General features: G+C 37.0%; 1 protein-coding gene across 4 annotated transcripts in view; it reads right to left on the bottom strand.

Annotated features, from left to right (window-relative positions):
- Window positions 1-22,248, bottom strand: part of BTBD9 (BTB domain containing 9) — a 413,472-nt gene that overhangs the window by 373,489 nt on the left and 17,735 nt on the right. For 2 of the 4 annotated variants that reach the window (XM_027057832.2, XM_053222857.1), the window contains exons 2-3: window positions 4,339-4,484; window positions 2,891-3,102 (exon numbers count right to left, since the gene is read on the bottom strand). In XM_027057832.2, the coding sequence (XP_026913633.1) occupies window positions 2,891-3,075 (185 nt within the window). In that variant the 5' untranslated portion in view covers window positions 3,076-3,102; window positions 4,339-4,484. The remainder of the gene's footprint in view (window positions 1-2,890; window positions 3,103-4,338; window positions 4,485-22,248) is intronic. The other 2 variants (XM_027057831.2, XM_015069790.3) reach the window with 1 other exon arrangement.

Below are 22,248 nucleotides of genomic sequence, written 5' to 3'. Positions count from 1 at the left end.
TACAGAGATAAAGAAGATCAATATATACAGTCTTGGAAGATGTCCAGGATACGGTAGATAAGTCAAGTTGTAGACCCACATGGGTTGCATGGAAAAAAGCATATACCACATAATTATACGTGTATGCACATAGGTAATGTGGATATGTCTATTTATATTGAGAAAAATCAGGGGAAATTCATCTTACACTATTAACAGAGGTTGTCTCTGGAGAATGGGATTAGATGGCTGGTAGGGAAGGACTTCCATTTGTTACTTTATAAATTAAAAATGAAACTGGCGATGGGATTATGGGTGATTTAACTTTTTTTTCCTCCTGTCTTTTCAGTATTTTTCAGATTAAAAAAAATCCCCATATTATTGCTTATCTGCTCATCTAAAAAATGAAAACCAGACAATCCAGTCAGGCAATGAATTTGAATTTCTACTTCTATTACTACAGGAGGAATAATATGAGCCAGTTAAACCTCTAATCCATCAGGAAAGAAAGGGCAGCCAGAGGAGGACCAGGGAGGAGTGCAGAAAAGGACAGTACAAGTGAGAAAGGAAATGTGTAAAAGTGAAAACAAGACAATAAGGGGGTTTGGAAAAGAGACTCCCCTTGCTCCTAAGATTCTCAGAGCAGGACTAGCATTTCAAGGGTTCCCTCCAATACTTGCTGGAACTTCTCCCACCCTCCCCAGGCCTTGGCATTCTGGCTTGCCTCAGGGCAACAGCTGAAACCGTCCAGGCAAAGATTCACAAATATTCTGAGCATACTTCTTCACCCGGTTATATACTCTGCCTAAAAACACTCTTAAAGGTTTTCAATAATCCAGCGAGCACCCCACCATGACCTTAAAATTACTAGATTAAAGAATACTTTCCTAGGGAGGGCTCGCCAAGACTTACTCCCCCTGCAGAGTGATCCATGGTATTTACCTAAATTCTCAATACTTTAAAAGTGGTTTTCATGGGGCTCCCTTAGAACACTAAATATGAACCCCCAACTTGTGAAAAATCCCCTCTTGTACAGTTAGTTTGTCCTTATGTGGGAATTGATAGGCTTTATGACAACACTAGGGCCTCTCCTAAATTTCCTTTGCATATGAACAGTGTCTGCAATGAGAATCTAAGACAGCTTTGGTAATGACTCTGAGTTCAGCCTAGTGAGCCATCATAGATTATAAATGTTTAATATCCACAAAGAGACACCAAGAACAAGTTCAGTAAGCGAGGGGAGTACATTCCATTCATTCAAAATGATCTTCAAATTTCTAAAAGTATGTGAGTTTCTTTTAAGAATATCCTGAACATTTAAAGGTACCCACACACAGTTGTCTCAAATCATTTTTGAAAGAAGAGAGGCATATAATATTAACAAATATAAAACATAAGGCTGAAAAGTTCTGACCTAATAAGGAATGGTCTCTCAAACACTTTAATAGTAATGAATGGACCAAAAGTAAGAAAAGGGACAGAAACACAAAGGAAAAGTGTGCAGAGGACAGAGGCTGGTAACGAATAATGACTAGACCAAGGCCAGCAGTCAGGGTTGAGCTGACCACCAGCAGGGGGAGTAGGACAGTGTGCGCTCTCTTTTCGAAGCTCCTGGCTTTATCGACAGTGGCATTTTATATGTACAAAATGGAATGCTCTAAAAATGTTTAAAATGTACTAAACACGTTCTAGATAAATGGTAAATATTTCCAAGAGACTCACTTCACAACAGTGTGTGTGTGTGACTCTAGATACTGTTTTGTTGACTTACTTAACTCTAATTGTAAAAATCAGACTACAGTTTTCACTAGAAGGTAACTGAAATTTTCTCTAAGCCTTTGGCATCTTAATTTTTAGATATCAAGTTTCCTAGGTAAATCCATGATTTTATGGATACGGACTCCTTGGACTCCAAGGATTTATCAAGGATAAATTATCACTCAGTCTATAATTCTGTGGTGATTCCCATTTAACAATTATTAGGTAAAATGTAGAGTCATTAGAGCTTAGCTTAACAATCTTAAGCCTGGAAGCTAAAGGTCTGAGTAACAGACAACAGTTATGTATAAGGAGGATTTAAAAAAAATTTTTTTTAATGTTTATTTATTTTTGAGAGAGAGAGAGAGAGAGAGAGAGAGAGAGAGAGAGAGAGAGAGAAGGAGAGAGAGAGAACTTGTGCAAACAGGGGAGGGGCAGAGAGAGGGAGACACAGAATATGAAGCAGGCTCCAGACTCTGAACTGTCAGCACAGAGCCCAATGTGGGGCTCAAATTCACAAACCATGAGATCATGACCTAAACTGAAGTCGGACACCTAACCGAATGAGACACCCAGGCACCCCAAGGAGGATTTTTTTACATTAGTCCATAAATATTTTGCTTAGTTTTAATTCTAATGTAACTATGAAACTTCCTTTCAATAAATGAATTCCCTTTAATCTAATGGGATTGCCAAATGCGTATCTTAGAGATAGATCTGTTGGGTTACCTGAGTCTCAGTGGTCTGAAACTAAGAGGTATACATATTTACTAGCAAGTCCAGAGGTCAGTCTACCCACACAACAAGAAGCCTATCTGCCAATAAATCAATAAATCAGCTGAAGTTCAACTGTGAGAAGCAGGTGAGGGCAACAAAGATTCAGCCTGAGAAATATTCTCAAGACCTTGAAAAATGGTTGGTGTGAGACTGTCTAGCCTGGAAAGCCTTCTATCCCGCTAATTCTCAGATGGTTTCTGAAGGAAAAGGTGATTAAAAAGTAACAAAAAGTCTACAAAGATGGAATTCTTATAGATGCTGAATTGAAAGACTGCTAGAATTTATTGTTATGCTTTGTTACATATTTGTCATAGAGTAGAAAATACCAGTGTTTTCCACAAGTAACTTGAATCTTCAAAAAGTAATATACACTTACCGAAAATATTGGCACCTCGCTGCCAAAATTACCCTGTGGGCAGGAAAGCGTTTCTTTTCCACAACAAATGTGACGTCGCCATATTCTTCCCCTATCAGCAAGGCACCAATATGTTCAGACAAAATGTGCACATGATCAATTTCGCCCACAGCAGTAAAGGGGCGAAGAGGGTGACTGTTACTCATCTTGTAGAACAGGTGATATTCGCTGATCTGTTATATAAAGGAGGGATAAGAATTAGTGGGGGAGAGGGAAGTATACTTAGAAAATCACATACCACAAACATAGCTAAGCAAGAATTTAAAGTACTTTAAAAAAATTCACATGAGAGAGATTTTATCATTACTGGTATCTTTATCAACCAATTTATTCTGGGAAGTAATTGAGCCTGACTCCATTAATTCCATTCCCTTCAATGTCTTATCACACTAGGAAAACAAAAATGCCAGGTCTTCCAATACAAAAGAACTTGGAGCCATCATATTCTAGAAAACTATGCCCAAATACAGGCCCCTTATTTATCAGAACCTCAGGAAAGGAAAATCAACAACCAGAAGAACTCCTCTTTATAGCATAGATCTATTCAATGAGGTTGGATATCACTAACTATACCCAGTGAAAAGTCATCCAGGCATATATCTAGACCTAAATCACAAACAGAATTAACTAAGTCATCAGATTTCAAATAATTTCAGGGATTTTGGTCTGAAAATATCTTAAATATTTTATAAAAAATAACCTGACATTAATGAAATCTTAACCCTCCCTCAAAAAAAAAAATAACCCCAATATTTTTCTCAAGACTGTAATTTCTAGTATAAACTTGCAGCTCTGATGGTAAGATTGCTTACCAAAACATCATTACATTTAATCTCATTTATAAGCACTTCCTTGCTTTTGCATACAATGCTTTTCTACAGATGTAACTGAAAATCAAAGGGCTGAAACATCATTAATAGATTTACCTGTTTGAAAGGGGAGTTATGTTCTTTGAAAGCTAAAAGTGTTTATATTCTCCAATCTCTCCAATATTTGCAGGTACAATGTTTTTAAGGGTAAGTTACCCAGCAAGTGAGTAAGAGCATTCACTGGCATTCAGGTGCCCAAGGTGGAGATGTGGCTGACAGCTCAGCCTCTATTGCTACCCTTCTAATGCACCAGAGACTAGGGGAATGTGCCTTCACTACACTTCCACACCTTCTTGAACTCTCCACTTGGACCAGGATTAAAGCTTAAGCCACTCCAATCTTTAAACTTCCGTATCTAGATCCATTATTAGCAAGGTGTACAAAAAATGGCCTTAATCCCCAGATACTGCAGTGAAAGATCCTCACAGACCAGGTTCCCCAGTTACTTGCTACTCCATGTTCACCCCCAGCAGACAGAGCACCAGCAAGGACAGCGACACAGAAGGACATGGAGGATGAGTGAGGCAAGGAGACACCTGCCCCAGGTAAGTGGACAAGTTCCTGGCCCCTTATCGTAGCAGCATCAGAGGTCTAACAGCATAGTTCCCTAGTTGCCAAGGCAAATTCCTCTTCTTCAACTGCAATCTCCATTTGAAAGCCTTAAAAACTGAATCATCTCCAGTCACCTGTGTATGAAAGACCAAATTCAGCTTGAGCGTCAGCAAATAACGCATGATTCGATTGTTTAATGCAAGATACAACAGTCTAATAGAGGAGTTGGCAAACTTTCTGCAAAGGGTCAGATAGTAAATATTTTAGGCTTTGCAAGCTATACGGTGTCTATACAGATCACTGAAGCCAAAAACAGCCATAGACAGTAAGTAATGAATGTGCACGGCTATGTTCCAATAAAATTATTTACAGAAAAGGGACAGATAGAACTCTCAAGACTATAGTTTGCCAAACCGTGCTCTAACATATGATCAAAGATTGTACTCTAGACAAAGGATCAGACTGTTTTCTAGTTTTTGATTTCTGGCTGGGTTACCCAATCAATGTTCAAAATAACATGGTTATTTTCTGTGTTAGCCATGAAATTGTGGAATCTACTGGGAGCTGACTTCAAAATCTCACTCCTCTTCAACATGAATTCTCACATCACTATCCCAAATTTCAGGGATGGTGCATGGCTCTAAACAAAACAGACTTTCTCTGCCTGAACAAATGCTATGCATATACCAGTGACTATATTCTCTGGTATAATATTCTCTTAAAATTTTATCTAGGTCATAAGTGAGACTAAGTGACTCTTAATGAGAAATGACTGATTTTTGGTTAACTAGCACAAAGATAAATTTTTAATTCTTCAACTGATACATAATAAACATTAACATTACATTTATAAATATCTTAATAGGTTCTCCAGATCTGTATTTCTAATACATACAATTTCATTTTGCTAAATTTATGGTTTAATTATGCTTTTCTGACTATCCACTTACTACGGAATAAATACAATTTTTATTAGCCATGTAGAAATAATTTAATTAGACCAGAGATTGTCAATGAGCTTACGCACACTGGAATCACATGAGGAGTTTTAAAAAAGGGAGGCGGGGGCGGGGGGAGGGGGTTGCGGAGAGATGCTTGAACCCTACCCATCAGAAATTCTGATTCAATTGGTCTGGAATGTGGAATCACTTTCCAGAAGTTGATTTTAATGAGCAGGCTGAAAAGGAGCCACTGATTTAGACTCTGTTGTCGTATGGTCACATAGCTTACTCTGATGCACAAATATACAAACAAAATTTATGCTGAGAAAGTTCATTGAGGGTTTGATTCCGTTTTGAATCTTACTGCAAAGAGGCAAATTATTCTAACAAAATTACCAATGCCACAGCTTATAAACAAAAAATATTTGAAAATATTTTTGCCCAATGCCCTAGATTATTTACAAAGTAATAGTTTGGGCCCACCCACCTGCATTTTAAAAGGCCTGTTTTAGAAACATACACCAATAAAGTTAATTTTTTAAACTGCTGATTTTAATTTGATAAATAAAATGGGGAAAATGTTAAAGTTAATGGAGCAAAACTGTTTCTTGACTTGTTTCTTAAGCTTTAAACCTTATTCTGCCACTATCGACATATGTGATCTTTGACAAATTTTCTAACTTCAATTAGACTGTTTCCACACCTGTAATGACATGGTTATAGGCTTTTTTTAAAGTTATATTTTATAACTCTGCTACCGCCTTTTAATATCAGTGTCTTGGCCTGACATATGAAATCAACTCTGTGACTCAGCATTTGATTGTAACTCATGACTGTGATTTATTACAGCCAAAGAATACAAAGCAAAATTAGCAAAGGTTTTGAAAAAGCATATGGGACAAAGTTTGAGAACAAGACATAATCTGCCAAGGGTCCTCTCCCAGTGGAATTACATGGGACATGCTTAATGCCCCCAGCAACAAGTTGTGACAGCACGTTAAATGCTGCCAACCAGGAAGCTTGTTAGAGGCTTGATGCCCTGGGGATTTATTTTTTTTTTTATTTTTTTTTATTTTTTCAACGTTTATTTATTTTTGGGACAGAGAGAGACAGAGCATGAACGGGGGGAGGGGCACAGAGAGAGGGAGACACAGAATCGGAAACAGGCTCCAGGCTCTGAGCCATTATCCCAGAGCCTGACACGGGGCTCGAACTCATAGACTGCGAGATTGTGACCTGGCTGAAGTCGGACGCTTAACCGACTGCGCCACCCAGGCACCCCGATGCCCTGGGGATTTATCATGGGGGCTGTTTCAATAGTAAGCCCCTGCCTAGCATGTATCCAAATTCCAGACTCCCAGAAGGACTAGAGTTCAATACAGACCATACTGTTTGTACAAACTGCTTAGAGTGAGCCACTCTTATCAGCTGGTGGCAGGAACACTTTTAAAATCTAAGTTTCCATCTAGATGCCAGACAAGGGCCAACCTTGCAGTTTAGTCCTTCTATGTTAGCCATTTTCTGTATAGTTCCAGAAACAATGAGAGGATCTAATGATGTTAGCAAAAGCAATGAAAACAAGGAATTTAAAAGCCTATCTGATGTACTTCTTGAATCTTAGATTTGGCCTGGAGAGAGGAATACCAAGAAAATAGCCTACCTTACCTGCCCAAATGTATTCTTGATCCTGGACCTCCCATTATGCCAGATCCAAATAGTTTTAGGGACAGCTTTCTTCAAAATTTCAAGCATCAGATAATTCCAGTGTTATTTAAACAATTCCTACACATGGGAAGAAGTAGTTTTCTGCTGCTTCTTACGAAGCCAATTTAACCCTGACAGGAAGATGTGACCATATCTACAAACTCAAAAACCATCATAAATAACAAAAATCCTATGTAAAACATAGAAAACAGAAGTAAGCAGAACAATTCATGACAGAGTAAGTCAATTCCAAGAATGACATGACAGACGAATATTAAGAAAAATAAGTCCTCAAATTAAAAGGCCAAAGTGGAAAAAAAATCATCATATAATTAGCTCAATAAAAGCTAAAATATTTTTAAACAATCACTACTAAATTTATTTTTTAAAGTTCTAATTGAATAGGAATAAAAGTATATTTCCTTTTATTAGGATACTAACACTTCCTTAACTTGATATATACACATAGTTTAACCGTAACGGATATAAGCATCTAATTAATAATAAAACACTAGAACCATTCCTAGAAAGATCAGAAATAAGACAAGGATGTCTACTCTTATCACTATTAACATTTTTCAGAAACAAAAGACAATGCAATTAATTAATCGAACCAAGTGAAAGTTAAATGGATTAGAAAACAAAGGGGCAAAATAATCACTATTTGCAGATAATCTGATTCCCCATATGAAAAATCCATGAGATGGAACTGGAGAGTGTTATGCTAAGTGAAATAAGCCATACAGAGAAAGACAGATACCATATGGTTTCACTCTTATGTGGATCCTCAGAAACTTAACAGAAACCCATGGGGGAGGGGAAGGGGGAAAAAAAAAAAAGAGGTTAGAGTGGAAGAGAGCCAAAGCATAAGAGACTCTTAAAAACTGAGAACAAACTGAGGGTTGATGAGGGGTGGCAGGGAGGGGAGGGTGGATGATGGGTATTGAGGAGGGCACCTTTTGGGATGAGCACTGGGTGTTGTATGGAAACCAATTTGACAACAAACTTCATATATTGAAAAAAAAAAAAAGAAAGAGGTAAGAAACAATCTTCGAATTGTAACATAATTTTAAGAAGTCTGTCCTAACATGTTCTTACTATAGACATAGTTCTAAGAATTCTCTCTCCTCTGTGCACTTTGTGCTTCTATGTTAAAGAACCAGAGAGTGCATCAACATAGTTTTTTTAAAATATTTTTTCTGAAATCATCTCTCCTTTTGAAATAAATAATCAAATTAAAAAAAAAGAAAAATCCATGAGAATCAACTGAAAAAAAATAAAGGAGGAATCAACTGAAAAAAATAAAATCAACTGAAAGAAAATAAAGGAGGTTCACTAAAGTAATCTCAAAAAATTATTATATGAAAATATATAGCATCCTTCCACACCAAAACCACCAGCCAGAAAATATAAAGAAAAAGACTTGCAATTTATAATTGCAAACCCATCCAATACTTGGGAATAAATTCATAGAATAAGTAAATTATCAAAGTCTATAAAAGAATTTAGGAGAAATAAATGAAGAGACATACATTGTTTGGACATAGAAAGATTCAATGTTTAAAGAGATCTATCACCCCTAAATCACCGTATGAAAAATTCTATTGTACTTTAAATTGTGAACACAAAATGTTTTGAAACCTCAAAATTCAAGAAAACATTCTTGGTAGGGATAACACAGTTAAATAACAATAATTTGGTAAATGGGCACAGACAAAAAAGTTGACACTGAGAAGTAAGAATTTTATATTTATCAAGAGGTGTTTCAGGTTGAGAAACACAGTTCTAATTAATACAGGAATTAAAAGTAATCCTGATCACAATCACAACAGAGTTTTTAAATTAAGTTGGGATAAAGGAGTTCATCTGGAAGAATAAATATGAAATTTGGGGTGTGTGTGTATGTGTGTGTGTGTGTGTGTGTGTGTGTGTATTCTGGAAAAAAAAATAGTGGGGGCCCAGCTTAGTGGATGAGAAAGCAAATCATAAATCAGAGCAATTAGAACAATGTCATATTAGAGACAGATCACTGGAACACATTAGGTCACAAATAAACTATGCACAGGAATTCACTACAAATATATGTATACACACACACACACACACACACACACAGCATTTCTATTCAGTAGTGGGAAATATGGATTTTTTTCAATAAAAGATGTTGGCTAGCCATTTGTAAAAAGTAACCTGGATATTCACACAAGAACACAAAATTAAATGCATAAGGATGTCAACTTCAGCACTTTCTGTAACAGTAAAAAATTGGAATAAACGTAAATGCTCATTTAAAGGTAATTAGATAAACAAATAATGGTAAATCTATAGAGTAGAATAGTATATAATGATTTAAAAAGAATAAATTTAGATACCATTGACATTGAAAAAAATCTGAAATATATGTATTTATGTGGAAAAAGGCAAGCTGCAAAACAGTACTAGAGTAAAATGTTATTCCGTTAAATAAAAAGCAAACGTCAAATTGTTAACAAGAGTTATTAATAACCCAATGGATCAGGGTTAATTAATGTGAAAATTTTAAATAGCACACTACATAGCTTTGTAATGTTTAAAATTTTATAAGATTTTTCATTTATGATAAAACTTTATACAAATATTTCAGTAACTTTGGCCACTAAAATTACAAAATAAATTAGTTCAGGTATGAGACAGCAAGTGTTTTAATTTGCCACAACGAGTAGTACCTGATTTAGCGACTAAAAACAGTAAGCAGAGGGACTATATATTATCTCTACAGATGAAAATTAACAACTTGGAGACAAGGACAAAAAGTTTATTACACTAAGACAGACATTACGCCAAGGCAGGAATGATTATCAGATACCTGGGTAGCATGGCCTACTAGGACACTGTATCTGATATATCCCAACTAAAGGTCTTCACCTTAGAGGTTTTTAGTTCGACTTTTTCTAGACTGAAGGCACATTGTTTCAGATGCAAACAGTGCTCTGAGATTTATTTGCTCCTGTTGACAGCCCCAGTCTAAATTTGCTGACGTTCACAGGATAAGGCAAGGGTAATCTATTCACTCAAGCTGTTCCTTCAAGGTGGGAGGAAAGAGAACAGGAAGGCAGAGGGAATACGGACAGACCTACTAGAAGAGAGGACAAGAATACCACCACCAGAAAATGGCACCATTCGTGAGAGCATATAGTTACTATGATTAATTGAGGGTTCCAGGACTTCATATGGATTTATTTACATGGGATTGTGGTATAGAAACAACACTCTTTTTCATGGTTGGGTAACGTTCATGGGTTCAAGTGCATAAAAAAAAAAAAGACGACAAATGCAGCAGTACTAATATTCTAAGGGTTATTGACTGTTTACTATGCAATAAGAAACCCACACCCATTTGTTCAAACCAAAATAATAAACAATGTCCATCAATAAAATGAGATCACCATGTGTCGTTTTTAACACTGTAATGTTATAATTACTTCTTAAGGAGTCTGAAAACAAACAAACAAGCTTACCTAAATATCAGTTTCTTTACTTAAAGCTCACTTCTGAAAGAACTGCTTACAAACTTTTAAGAAGGGCTTTCCACCACATTTTTTAGAATTAAAGTTTATTTTCCAGTGTTTAATCAGGACATAGACAAAGAGCAAAGTTCCACCAGGTGGAGATGCCAAGGAGTCCTTGAATGCTGTATAAATCCCCCTGGGAAGCCCTGTTGGCCCCGCCTATTTCCTGGCTGAAAGGCCTTTACGGCTAAAAAGACCTTCTGCTCTTTAATTACAAAATATAAATGATCTTTCTCTTGAGGAAAGCAATGGCATTTACAAGCATATGGTTTAGCAATTTCTTTCTGCTCTTGGTACCCATGTGGTGTGTAACTTGAAGTAGTATTCCTTAAACTTTAAATTAATATCGCCTGGGGAGATAAAAGATATCCTGTCTGCATCTTAAGCACCGTCAAAAAAATCACATTCTACTTTCTCATGGGAGGGATACCTCACTTCTTTTGATATATACTCTACCCTTGTCATCCAAAAGTCTGAATAAACAGGTGTAGACTGCCCATATTGGTAGGTGTAACCTTGATTCTGATATTCTGCAAATCTAATCCTAAACCTTGCAGAGTCTTGTCACTGGGGCAGTAAGGGCCGTGTGAGAAGCACAACTGTGTCTCATAGGCATTTTCTGGCTTTAGGATGCCCGAAACGTCTTTCCCTGGGAAAGATGAAATGATTTCTAACATCCAGTCCCGGTCCAAATTCCTGTCACTCTATGATTTTATACGTTTGTAAATAAATGTTTATGGATATACACAGTTTGGAATACTAAAGAACTATATTATAACAAGACCATTTAACAAGATTATTTTATCGAAGTGTATATAACTCCATTTACCAATTCCCACATTGATTCTCCACTTTGTCAAGGGACAAACTAGTTTCTGAATCTGTGTATGATTCATCTGATAAAAGATTTATTGAAGAAAAAAATAGGTTTATTGAGCTCTCTTCTATGATACAGGCCCAGTGCTAGGTGACAGGAACACAAAGATTAATAAAAGATAAAGTTGCTACCTTTGAAGAACTCACTGTCTGCTGAGGAAGCTAGGACTTCGGAAGACAAATAATACTAATTCTAGAACTAGCAAGCCATGATTTTATGATGTTCAGAAAGTAAAATACAGCCATCTTCTGTAAGTACCACACTAAAGCAACCACAACTATGCTAAACAGGTTATTAAATGAACAGGAACTCAGAAAATTATGTTATATCCCTGTATCAGAGTAAAAGTTAATATTCAAACAACTGGCTACTTTTCTCCAAAAAGGGATGTTCATATCCCAGAGCAAGTACAATACAAGCCATAGGAATTTGGTGAGAAAGCCTTAACGCTTCTACTGACATTCATTTTTAACCTAGAAAAATGAGAGGGAAAATTAAGCTTTAGTAATCTTTAATATGTAGATGAACATTGCCTTCTCTCATGATCAGCATGTCAAAAACACTCACTTGTCTAGGATAAATAAGCATCTAGGGAATTCAACAAAGACATACGGCTCAGGAAGTATACTCATTTGCTCAAGTAAGTATCAGGTTTACTTGTGACTGCTTATGTGAATTTTCCAAATGTTATCTGGTTTTTAATTAAATTATTGCTTACAAAATGACAAACAGACTAAAAAAGGTTCCTGCAAGGAAACTGCTGATTGAAGATAATGGAACAATGCCAAAACAACAAGTAAATGCCCATTATGATAATTCTACTCCTAGTAATCAGATTTTATAATACATCCTAGAGATCTAATGCATACTACAGTGAATATAGACAACAAATTGTATTATAACCATCAAACTTGCTAAGACATTAGAATTTAATTATTGCAACTACTAAAAAGAAATGCTAATCATGTAACATGATAAAGGTGGTAATTATGGCTACAATGGCAATCATATTACAACATGCAAACATATCAGATTAACACATTACACACCTTAAGTCTATATGATGTTATATGTCAAATATGTTTCAGTAAAAAAGTGACCTCCAAATTTGAAATAATCAAGAAGATCATTTGAAATATACACTATTATTAACAATGAACTTCCAGGGGCACCTCGGTGGCTCACTCAGTTGATTGAGCATCCAACTCTATTTCGGCTCAGGTCATAATCTCAGGGTTTGTGGGATTGAACCCCGTTTTGGGCTCTGAGCTGACAGTGCAGAGCCTGCTTGGGATTCTCTCTCTCCCCGTCTCTCTCTCTGCCCCCTCCCTGATCATACTGTCTCTCTCTCTCAAAATAAATAAACTTAAAAAATCAACAACGAACCTTCATACAAAAGGCATTAAAACATATGTTGAACAAACATTGGTTGAATGCTTTAACCCAAAAAGAAGTTTAAAACAAAATTACAATCTAGTAGCAAATTAACTATTTTGCAGTAGGACACAGAAAGTACCTTTTACCTAATAATAATGGTTACGATTTACAGTGGACTTACTATAAGCCAGGCAGACTCTTAAGTATTTTATCCACGCCATCTTATCTAATATTCAAAGAACTAGCTTAGGAAAGTACTGTTTTTAATTCTATTTTACAGATAGGAAATTGAGACACAGACAAGATTAGGCACTAGTCTAAGGGCACAGACAATAAACAGCACATCCAAACCAACGTCTGTCAAAGGCCTGAACTAACAAGAGCTATGCCACAGTGACATGGAAGAAATCAGAAATGACTCCATGATTCCTGCCAACTAGCTTCCCTGACCAGCAGTCCTCAAATTCTTTTCAAGACACCCTGTTTAGATTAGGTAAAATATGCCTTGGCTGATAGAATGAAGTGTCATTTTTCAAACCAGCTTTTGGAGATTACGTACACATCTGCTTTACTAATATAGGGAGAATAATTCAGATTTTAACTGAATGTAGTTAAATTCTAATTACTGAAAAATTACAGACCAAGAATATTGTTAATACAAATATGCATCCATGTACAGTACAGGGTTAAGAGAAAATCTATAACAAACTAAGCTGACAATGATACAACTGAACAGCAATTTATAATAAAAAAACAAGAATAGAAACAACTGTGAAAAGTACAACCAACCCAACATACACTGATAATATGGATCTCTCTGAAAATGTAAAATAATTCTAACTTAAGCATGTTCATACATGGAACAGGAACTTTGCAATGTTGCTACAGACTACACAGTAGCCAGAATTATTAGCAGAATATAAAATTGTATACCTGAAACTAAAATAACACTGTATGTTAATTGTACTTGAATTAAAAAATAATTTTTTTAAAAAGGTACTGAGAGCACCATGTCATTTATCCAGATATATATTAAAATACTGCTAATATTAAAAAAATTAAAATCCTTTCTAGACTCTAGTATTATGCTAATATGGGTTTATGAATGCCGTTTTGCATACCCTTAACACTTCACTTGATTGGTTTTTAGTAAGTTGCCAAAGGATATATATAAATGAAAGACTATGAGATCAACTGACACTTGCCAATATTTTTTGATCAGGGCTCACCAGTGGCCTTGGCCATTTTTGAGAAGCATTCTCCTAAATAAGGCAATGCTTCTGGCTCAGTTTGGCAATGATATCTAATTTTGTGGTGGTTGGGGGAACCTATTCTATTACTCCATCACAAAATATCTAAGATTCCCAAGGCAAAAACAGTATATAATTTACAGTATTAATTTTATTTTCTGTCTTCAGTTTCTCTGGCTCCTATCTCTAAAACAATCTTTCCCAAATACCTGCAAACAAACAAAAGCGTTTAAATCAGCTATCCTAGAACAAAAATATCAAATGACCCAAGGGAGCTTCCTTCTGTTGTTTTAAAGTTTCCCTAAATACTGAAACTTCTTCTTTCTTCCCTACAAAGTACTTTCTTAAGCTTATGCTCCAGAAAAGCATAAGGTGAAACTTACTATCAGATTTTATTAACCTAAGTTCTGAATGTTTACCCAAAGACATGCATTATCCAGCTACCAACTTCCCTCAGTCTCTCAGGTCGTGTTTGTTCTACTGTTTAAGTCCCTGTAAGGCAACCATCTAAAAGATGGGATGACTTTTGGGAATGACAAGTCACAGGCTACAACTCTAAGAAGTGACTATCACTTATACTTCTCAGAGTTTATATAAACATCCTTTTTCAGGTGCTCAGTCTTATTGGTCCCAAGTCCATTGAAGACTGCATGAACTGTATGCTGGGAGCAAAAAAATATATATGCACCTAGAGCCAAAAAGCAATGAATAAGTCATGATGAGTGCAGAGGTTATTAGTTGTAATAATATTTGAAAATACAGGACAAGCCATTTCTGTTTAATTTCTTCAGTGGCAACTTATGGGTCTATAATATTTTGCCCAGATTTAAATTATATTATATTTTCCTAATTAATAAACATTATAGCATGAACTCCCATTAAAGCAGTAGAATAATCAATTGCAACAATTTAATTTCTTTGTAGCAAAGCTACTGTGAACATTTGCATTACTGTCTGTGTAAAGGAAATTGGCTTTTCATTTGTAGATGTTATAAAAATGTTCTACTGTGCATAGTTTGATGCAGTTTGTTAAACCCCATATCCAGGCTACTTTCTGTGAGCTGTGAATTTAAAAAAAGATCAAGTCTTAGAAGTCAGTCCACCTAAAAATCTTGACTTATAAGTTTATTTGTTGCCATTCTAGAACACAATCTAAAGGAAATGTTCACAATTGATACTAGTCTTCCTTTTGTTTTTTCCCCCTTTTCTCTTTAGTTTTATGAGCATTGTCTTTATTCCTTCAACATAGCATTATCTACAGCAATGAAAAAAAAAGAATAAAAATCAGAGTAATTATCATCCTGCAGACTAGGAGTTACTGTCTGAAATGACAGCCACTGCTCCAAATGTATAGCCAAACTAAATCTATAGCCAAATCCAAAGCTATAGTGCATATGTAAGAATAAGGGAACGAACAGCACATGTCAAGCAAACAACCTTCATTTAGCAACAGAAAAACTTAGCCAAAAGTTCAAGTTCATGTCTCTTGAGCTTAGGAAAATTGACCTTTCCTGTAAAACTGTCATCCTGTCATGTTCCAAACAATCTTCCCCTAAATCTTCCACAAACCCCTGTGAATAAGCAAATATGTGCCCTGTCTTTCACCCTCTTCTGGTGCATGTATAAACTTCACTTACGCTGTGGGAGCATAAAACCCATAAAAAAAAAAGAGAGAGAGAGAGAGAATACTGTATTTTTTTTCATTCTGTTTTAGAACAAAGACTCTAAAGGATAGTATATGGGTCTTCTATATTCTATACACTAATACCCCCAAGATGCTACTGAATAATTGATGAGCTTATGATTAGACTGCCATCCTCAGTTTTGAACAACATTCATGGACCAAATTTAATTCATATCTAATATTGAATTCTATCTCTTTTATCATGATCAAAATATGCATCAAGGCTGATCTCTGTTCCTTAGAATTTCATCAGCTGTTTCTTTACCTAAAGTCATAATCTTGATATGTGACCAGCTCAGCTACAGCACCAACTTGGGATATCACTGACACAAATTCTCATAGCCCATCAAGAAAAGATACTAAGACCATGCCTTTATAAGAGAAACAAGGCTACGATGCAGGCACCTAAGGAATAAATATAGTCACACAAGAGGAGAATCTATTCATACTTTAGAAGCACAATATTTCTGAAGGTCATTTCTAAGAGAAAAAAATATACTGTGATTAATAAAGTTTTTAATGCTATTAAGTTAGATTTCATTTCATTGAAGCGGTATTATATTATTTGACAAACACAAAATGATCAAATGTAGCAGAAATGCTCTAAGTTTATAAAGAAAGAAGCAGCTTATGTTTTACTTGGCCACCCAGGTAGGGTTTAGCTGCTGTTGGGGAAACAAGATTCTTAAAACACTGTGCAGAACCATGAGTATATCTAAAGTAACCCATACACCCTGTAGATAAGGTGAGTTTTAAATAATGGAAGAAGGTCACTTTTTAAGGATATGAAGCAAAAGAGGTTCCATGCAGATAAGATGGCAAAGGCAGGAGTCTTGGGGTAATATCTGCAAATATGAGACTGAAAAGTAAGTTTGTTTTGATTAATAACAGAGAAGACATAGAAACAGATACACAGTCTGGTAGAACCTCACAATATAAAATGTGTCTAAAACTAAGATGCCTCCAAGGGAACACAGATCTAAGACTGGGAAGTAGTCATAAGTTCTGCTGGGTTAGATCTAGGCAAACCATTTCCAGTTTCTACCTTGGAAAAGGAGTGGGAGGGGGTAGGCTACATTCTGTGATAACTTCAAGTTCTAAAATTCTATAGCTAAATCATATGTGTAGAAGCCATGCTCTTATATACTGTTAGAAGTATAACAAACTGGTTCAGCTTTGTGGAGGTTAGTTTGGCAGAATCTGCCAAATTCTTAAATATATACTTCCTATAACTCCACAATTGTACTTCCAGGGATATATAAAAAGTTATTAATTTAGCGTTGTTTGTAATAGCAAAAAGCTGGGGGACTAAACGTCCATGGCTGCAGCAAATGGGAAATAACAGCAATAACCTCTAGGGAGGGGAGGGGCTGGGAGCCCTCAAAGGAAAGAGTAGGAAGTTTTACATTTAAACTCATTGTACTTCTAAAGTGTTTCCTTCTATTAAAACAATCACTGATTTATCTTCTACATAAACGGTATTTCAATAAACTTTAAAAAGTAGAAACTTAAAAAAGGTGGTAAGATATTTTTATCAAAAGGCTTTTAAGAAAAGGATGAAAACACAAGATCTGACTTGTACTTTACTGAGAAGCAACGTGAGTAGAAATGAGCAAATTCTGATGCACAGAGAAATTTAGTAAATAACAGATTTTTAGGAGTTACCTGAAAACGAGTTACAACACAAAATCCTAGAGAACAGTAACTAGGTATTGCTCCCTGGTGTTCCACAAGGACAACATTCGATCAACAAATATTACATTGAAATGATCCAAGCATAGGCTGTAGGCTATAGACCCAAATGTACAACTGTGTCATTCTTGGGGATCAAGGATAAAAATATATGTGCTCATCTTAAAAACATCTCTCAGGGCGCCTGGGTGGCTCAGTCTGTTAAGTGGCTGACTTCAGCTCAGCTCATGATCTCACATTTTGTGAGTTCGAGCCTCACGTCGGGCTCTGTGCTGACAGCTCAGAGCCTGGAGCCTGCTTCAGATACTGTGTCTCCCTCTCTCTCCGCCCCTCCCCCAGTCATGCTGTCTCTGTCTCTCAAAAATAAAGATTAAAAAAAAATTAAACAAAAAAACCATCTCTTGGGGCTCCTGCGTGGCTCAGTCAGTTAAGCATCTGACTCTTGACTTCAGCTCAGGTGATGATCTCACAGTTCGTGGGATTAAGCCCTGCATTGGGCTATGCACTGAGCATGGAGCCTGCTTGAGATTCTCTCTACCTCTTTCTCTCTCTCCGTCTGCTCCTCCCCCACCCTCACAGGGAAGCATGCTCTCTCAAAATAAATTAACGGCTTTAAAAAAAATCTCTCAACTACTTACAATCAAATGTTTTCATCAACAAGTTTTCCCTCCCCCTAATATTCAGCAGGTATTTGATTTCCTAATTTCCACTTTACTGTCTACGGTTACACTCCTGTATCATACTTTGCATACTGTTCTCATATTTCTCAAATTCTTTCAAATATTTTTAAACTTACAAAACCACTTTATTATACAACACCTTTCTTGGTGTCCTCTAAGTCTCTAGTGATGCATAGCTTTTTCAATAGTAAATGCCATACGTACTTTTATAGAATATAAACAAACATGAACAACAGTATAAACCTGAGAGCCAACATTCCCTTAAAATCTTTAATCTATCATTATTCTATTTTTCCATTCACAAAAATATAAAAATCCTGTTGATGTGCTTTTAGCCAACAGACAGGTTTGCATTTCCCGAACAAAGGAAGTCCATTCTTTCTATACTTCTACATTATTTAGCTTGTTAGGATGAGCCTGTGTTGCTTAATTATAAGGGGTAGGACCAAACCAGAAGCAAGTGTATGAAGGAAATGATTCAAATAGTTCTATAGATACTTGCTTCTCAGCCAATCTTCAACAACTGGTGAAGGCTTACTAGGAACCTAGGTACAGTGGGAAGAAAGTAACAGGTGATGAACATTACCCGTAAATAGGAACTAAAAAAGTTCATTATTCTTCTTTCTGTGCTTTAACAGATCATTGATCTGTGACTTAAAGATCATAAAGCAAATGATAACTATAATTTCCTCTCCAATCTTCCCCACAATGTATGAAAGACAACATTCCAAAAACAAGTTTTTAGAAACCTCAGGAGGCTTAAGTCTTTTCCATAGAAACAATGTTGCAATATCTGATGGGCCAGTCGCAAATGCTTGTTTAGTCCCAAAGCATCTTAAGGAATGGACCACTATGAAAATAAGCCGAAGAGTAACAATATGGGAAAATGCTGAGTCTCAATTTGGAAAGAAAAAAGATACCTTACTGGCTGGCTTCAGGGAAAAAAACAGAGGAAACTCTTCTCTACCTGTTCCTGTTCACGGGTCAGACCCAGGAATTACTACTCTGCTTTCTTCCCTTTCAGTTACCTCATCTGCTGATTTCCAGCACGTTTTTTTCTCTCTCTAGTTGACTAAAGCAATAGAAAGTGCTCGGAACTTTCATCAACCTCTGGAGCTGCATTAGCCAAAATGGTAGCCACTCATCACATGTGGCTATTGAGCACCTGAAATGTGCGAGTCCAAACTGAGGCGTACTGTACGTATAAAATATACACTGTATTTCAAAGACACAGTAAAACATCTCATTTACTTTTCTATCTTGAGTAGATGTTGAAATTATAATATGGGAGATATACTGGGCTTAATAAAGTATTTTTAGGATTGCCTGGGTGGTTCAGTGGTTAAGCATCTGACTTCACTTTAGGTCATGATCTCACAGTCGGTGAATTCGAGTCCCGCACTAGGCTCGCTGCTGTCAGTGCAGAGCCTGCTTCAGATCCTCTGTTCCCTTCTCTCCCTACCCCTCACCACTCATATTTTCCCTCCCTCCCTCCCTCCCTCCCTCCCTCTCTCTCTCTGAAAAATAAACAAACATTATAAAGTTTTAATTTTTAAATTAATTTTCTTCAGATCCTCTGTTCCCTTTTCTCCCTGCCTCTCCCCCACTCATATTTTCCCTCCCCTCTCTCTGAAAAATAAACATTATAAATTTTAGTTTTTAAATTAATTTTACCTATTTTTATTCTTCAACATGGTTACTAGAAAATTTTGGATTACAAGCATGGCTTGCATTTGTAGCTCACCTTATATTTCTATTAGATAGTTTTCTGATAGAAATATAGAATTTCTGTAAGATAGTTTATCTTAGGAAAGGCAGTAAAGAGTATCTCAAGTCACTCTGCCTGAGTTCAAATCTTGGCACCACCATATACTACTGTGTAAGCTTTGACACATTACTTAACCTCTTTCTAAGCCTCTGTTTTCTCTTCTGTAAACATGGCAATAAGAAAATGCTACCTTGGAGGCTGTTGGTAGAATTAAATGAGGTAAAGAAAAGCAAATACTATGGTAACTGGCACATAATAAATGCTCAGTAAATATCTACCACTACTATCATTACTACTACAACTACTACTATTATTACGATTCACTACCAGTGCGTGATGAAGAAAAGGACAAAGACACAAATGGGTACAGAGATGGAGAGAAGTTACAAATATGGACTGTCCGGAGAGATTTCTGTTTAAATTTAAAGAGGCAGCCCAGAAAGGACCAAGTCCACTTTGCCATACAGGTAAAGAACTAAACCTAGGCTAGCATCAGCTCCCAAAGACACAGCCCATGTGGAGACCCGCATTACTCAACGGCAGGCAGTATCTAGGTATTTCCAGAACATTCTCTTTCCAGCGAAAGATGTCAGGGAAAGTGTGGGAACAAGTAGTTAAAGGCACTGCCACTCTTGTAGCAGTGTAAGGACCCTTAGCCTTGACTCTGGGAGACACGGACTTGCTGACAAGGTATCAGCCAATCCTTTCTCCTCTGGCTACTGGCTCCTTTGTAAGTGAGAAGAAAGGGCTACAAATTCTCTGAAGTCCCTGCCAGCTATGAATATTCTTCTCCCCTCTTTCCAAAAGGGCTGCAGAGCAAGAGTAGCTTCATAAGAGTCCCATCACCACCACCGTAAAAACATCCAACTCCGGCATAGACGTTGCCTTCCCACTTGTCAAGCCTCTAGTGAAAGCCAGGGATGTAGACTTGATGGCTTTTCTTAGACGCCACTGTCTTCTCTCAGACAACCAGGACTTTTACTGCCGGCACTTTCTATATTCCCCTCGTCTGGCTAATTCTGTCTCTTCTTTCAAGGCTCAGAACAGGTTTCATGCCTTTCAGCAAGAGCCTTCACTGATGTTGCCAATCTGGGTCAGGCGCCCTTTTTACATGCTATTTCCCTCTATCACTGCCCCCATTACAACACACTAGGATTTTATTATACACCTGCCTTGTTGGTCAGTAAACTCACAGAGGGCAACAACCATGACATGGTGCCTAGAGGTACTCAACAAATACCGAGTGAACATAACATCTCCTTCCTCTTTATATTCCCAGAATCTAATACAGTGTCAGACATACTTAAGTCCTCAAAATTAACCAAAAAGTTCATATAGATACTAACAGACCTCTTCTCTGAATTCCAGACTCCTATATACTGCCTACTTTACATCTTCACTTGGGTTACCTCAGAAGTACTTCAAAACTCACTTCATACTCTCTATGTCCTCTCTCCCATGAAAAAACTGTCCCCATGCAGAGCTGCCAGCTCAATGAACCCAATTCGAGAAACCAGAACGACACCTCCCTTAAGCTCACTTTCCCTCCCTAATCCAGCAGGAAGTCTTTCGGTTTTACCTCCGAAATGAACTCTGAAATCGACTCACTTCATGGCAAGTTCTATGCTACCATTCGAGTCCACGCCATGCTTGTCTCTCACTCGGACCATCACTTAGCTCCTAACTGATCTCCCTGCTTCCACTCCAAACCATCCTCCACACAGCAGCCAGACCGGAATCTCTCAAATTTTAAAACTGATTATGAACCGTCTCCTTCAACCCCTCCCTTTAGGACACCCACTCTCGCTTAAAACCCTTTAAGTGGCTTCCCAATGCTCTTAACATGAAAGAACAACAGAAAAAAAGAAAAAAAAAAAACACAATTAACGAGGCCTTCAAGACTTGTGGACTCTGCCTCCTAACTATGCAGTTATTTCCACTAATGTTCCCTCACTTGACAAGCTCCCTTACATCATGGAGCCTTGGCATAAGTTGTTCCCCTTCTGGGACTACCTTTCGTCTTTCACCTTCCATCTCCCAGGTGCCACTTCCTCAAGGCAGCCTTCCTTGACTTCAGTCTAGTCTGGGTCCCTTGTCCTCTACACTCATACACCGCAATCATTTCCTTCACAGAATTCATCTCTTTGTGTTTATACATCAGCCCTCCCCCTGACAGGCCATTTCTCAACACAAACCTTATGAAAATGTGTATCAGACTGGTCGCCCTATTGCTTACAACTCTTCAACGCCTTCCTATCTCAGGTTAAATAAAAATCATACCCTTTAACATGGCTCTGCATGCACTGTGACCAAGCACCTCCCCAAACTTATTTCCTACCCTCCTCCTCGTACATTCTAGTCCAGACACTCTGGTCTT

The sequence above is a fragment of the Acinonyx jubatus genome, chromosome B2, assembly GCF_027475565.1.
Source record: "Acinonyx jubatus isolate Ajub_Pintada_27869175 chromosome B2, VMU_Ajub_asm_v1.0, whole genome shotgun sequence".
In the NCBI taxonomy this organism is placed as follows: Eukaryota; Metazoa; Chordata; class Mammalia; order Carnivora; family Felidae; genus Acinonyx; species Acinonyx jubatus.
Note: the sequence above shows the minus strand (reverse complement) of the source record. Positions and strands in the feature narration are given on the sequence as shown.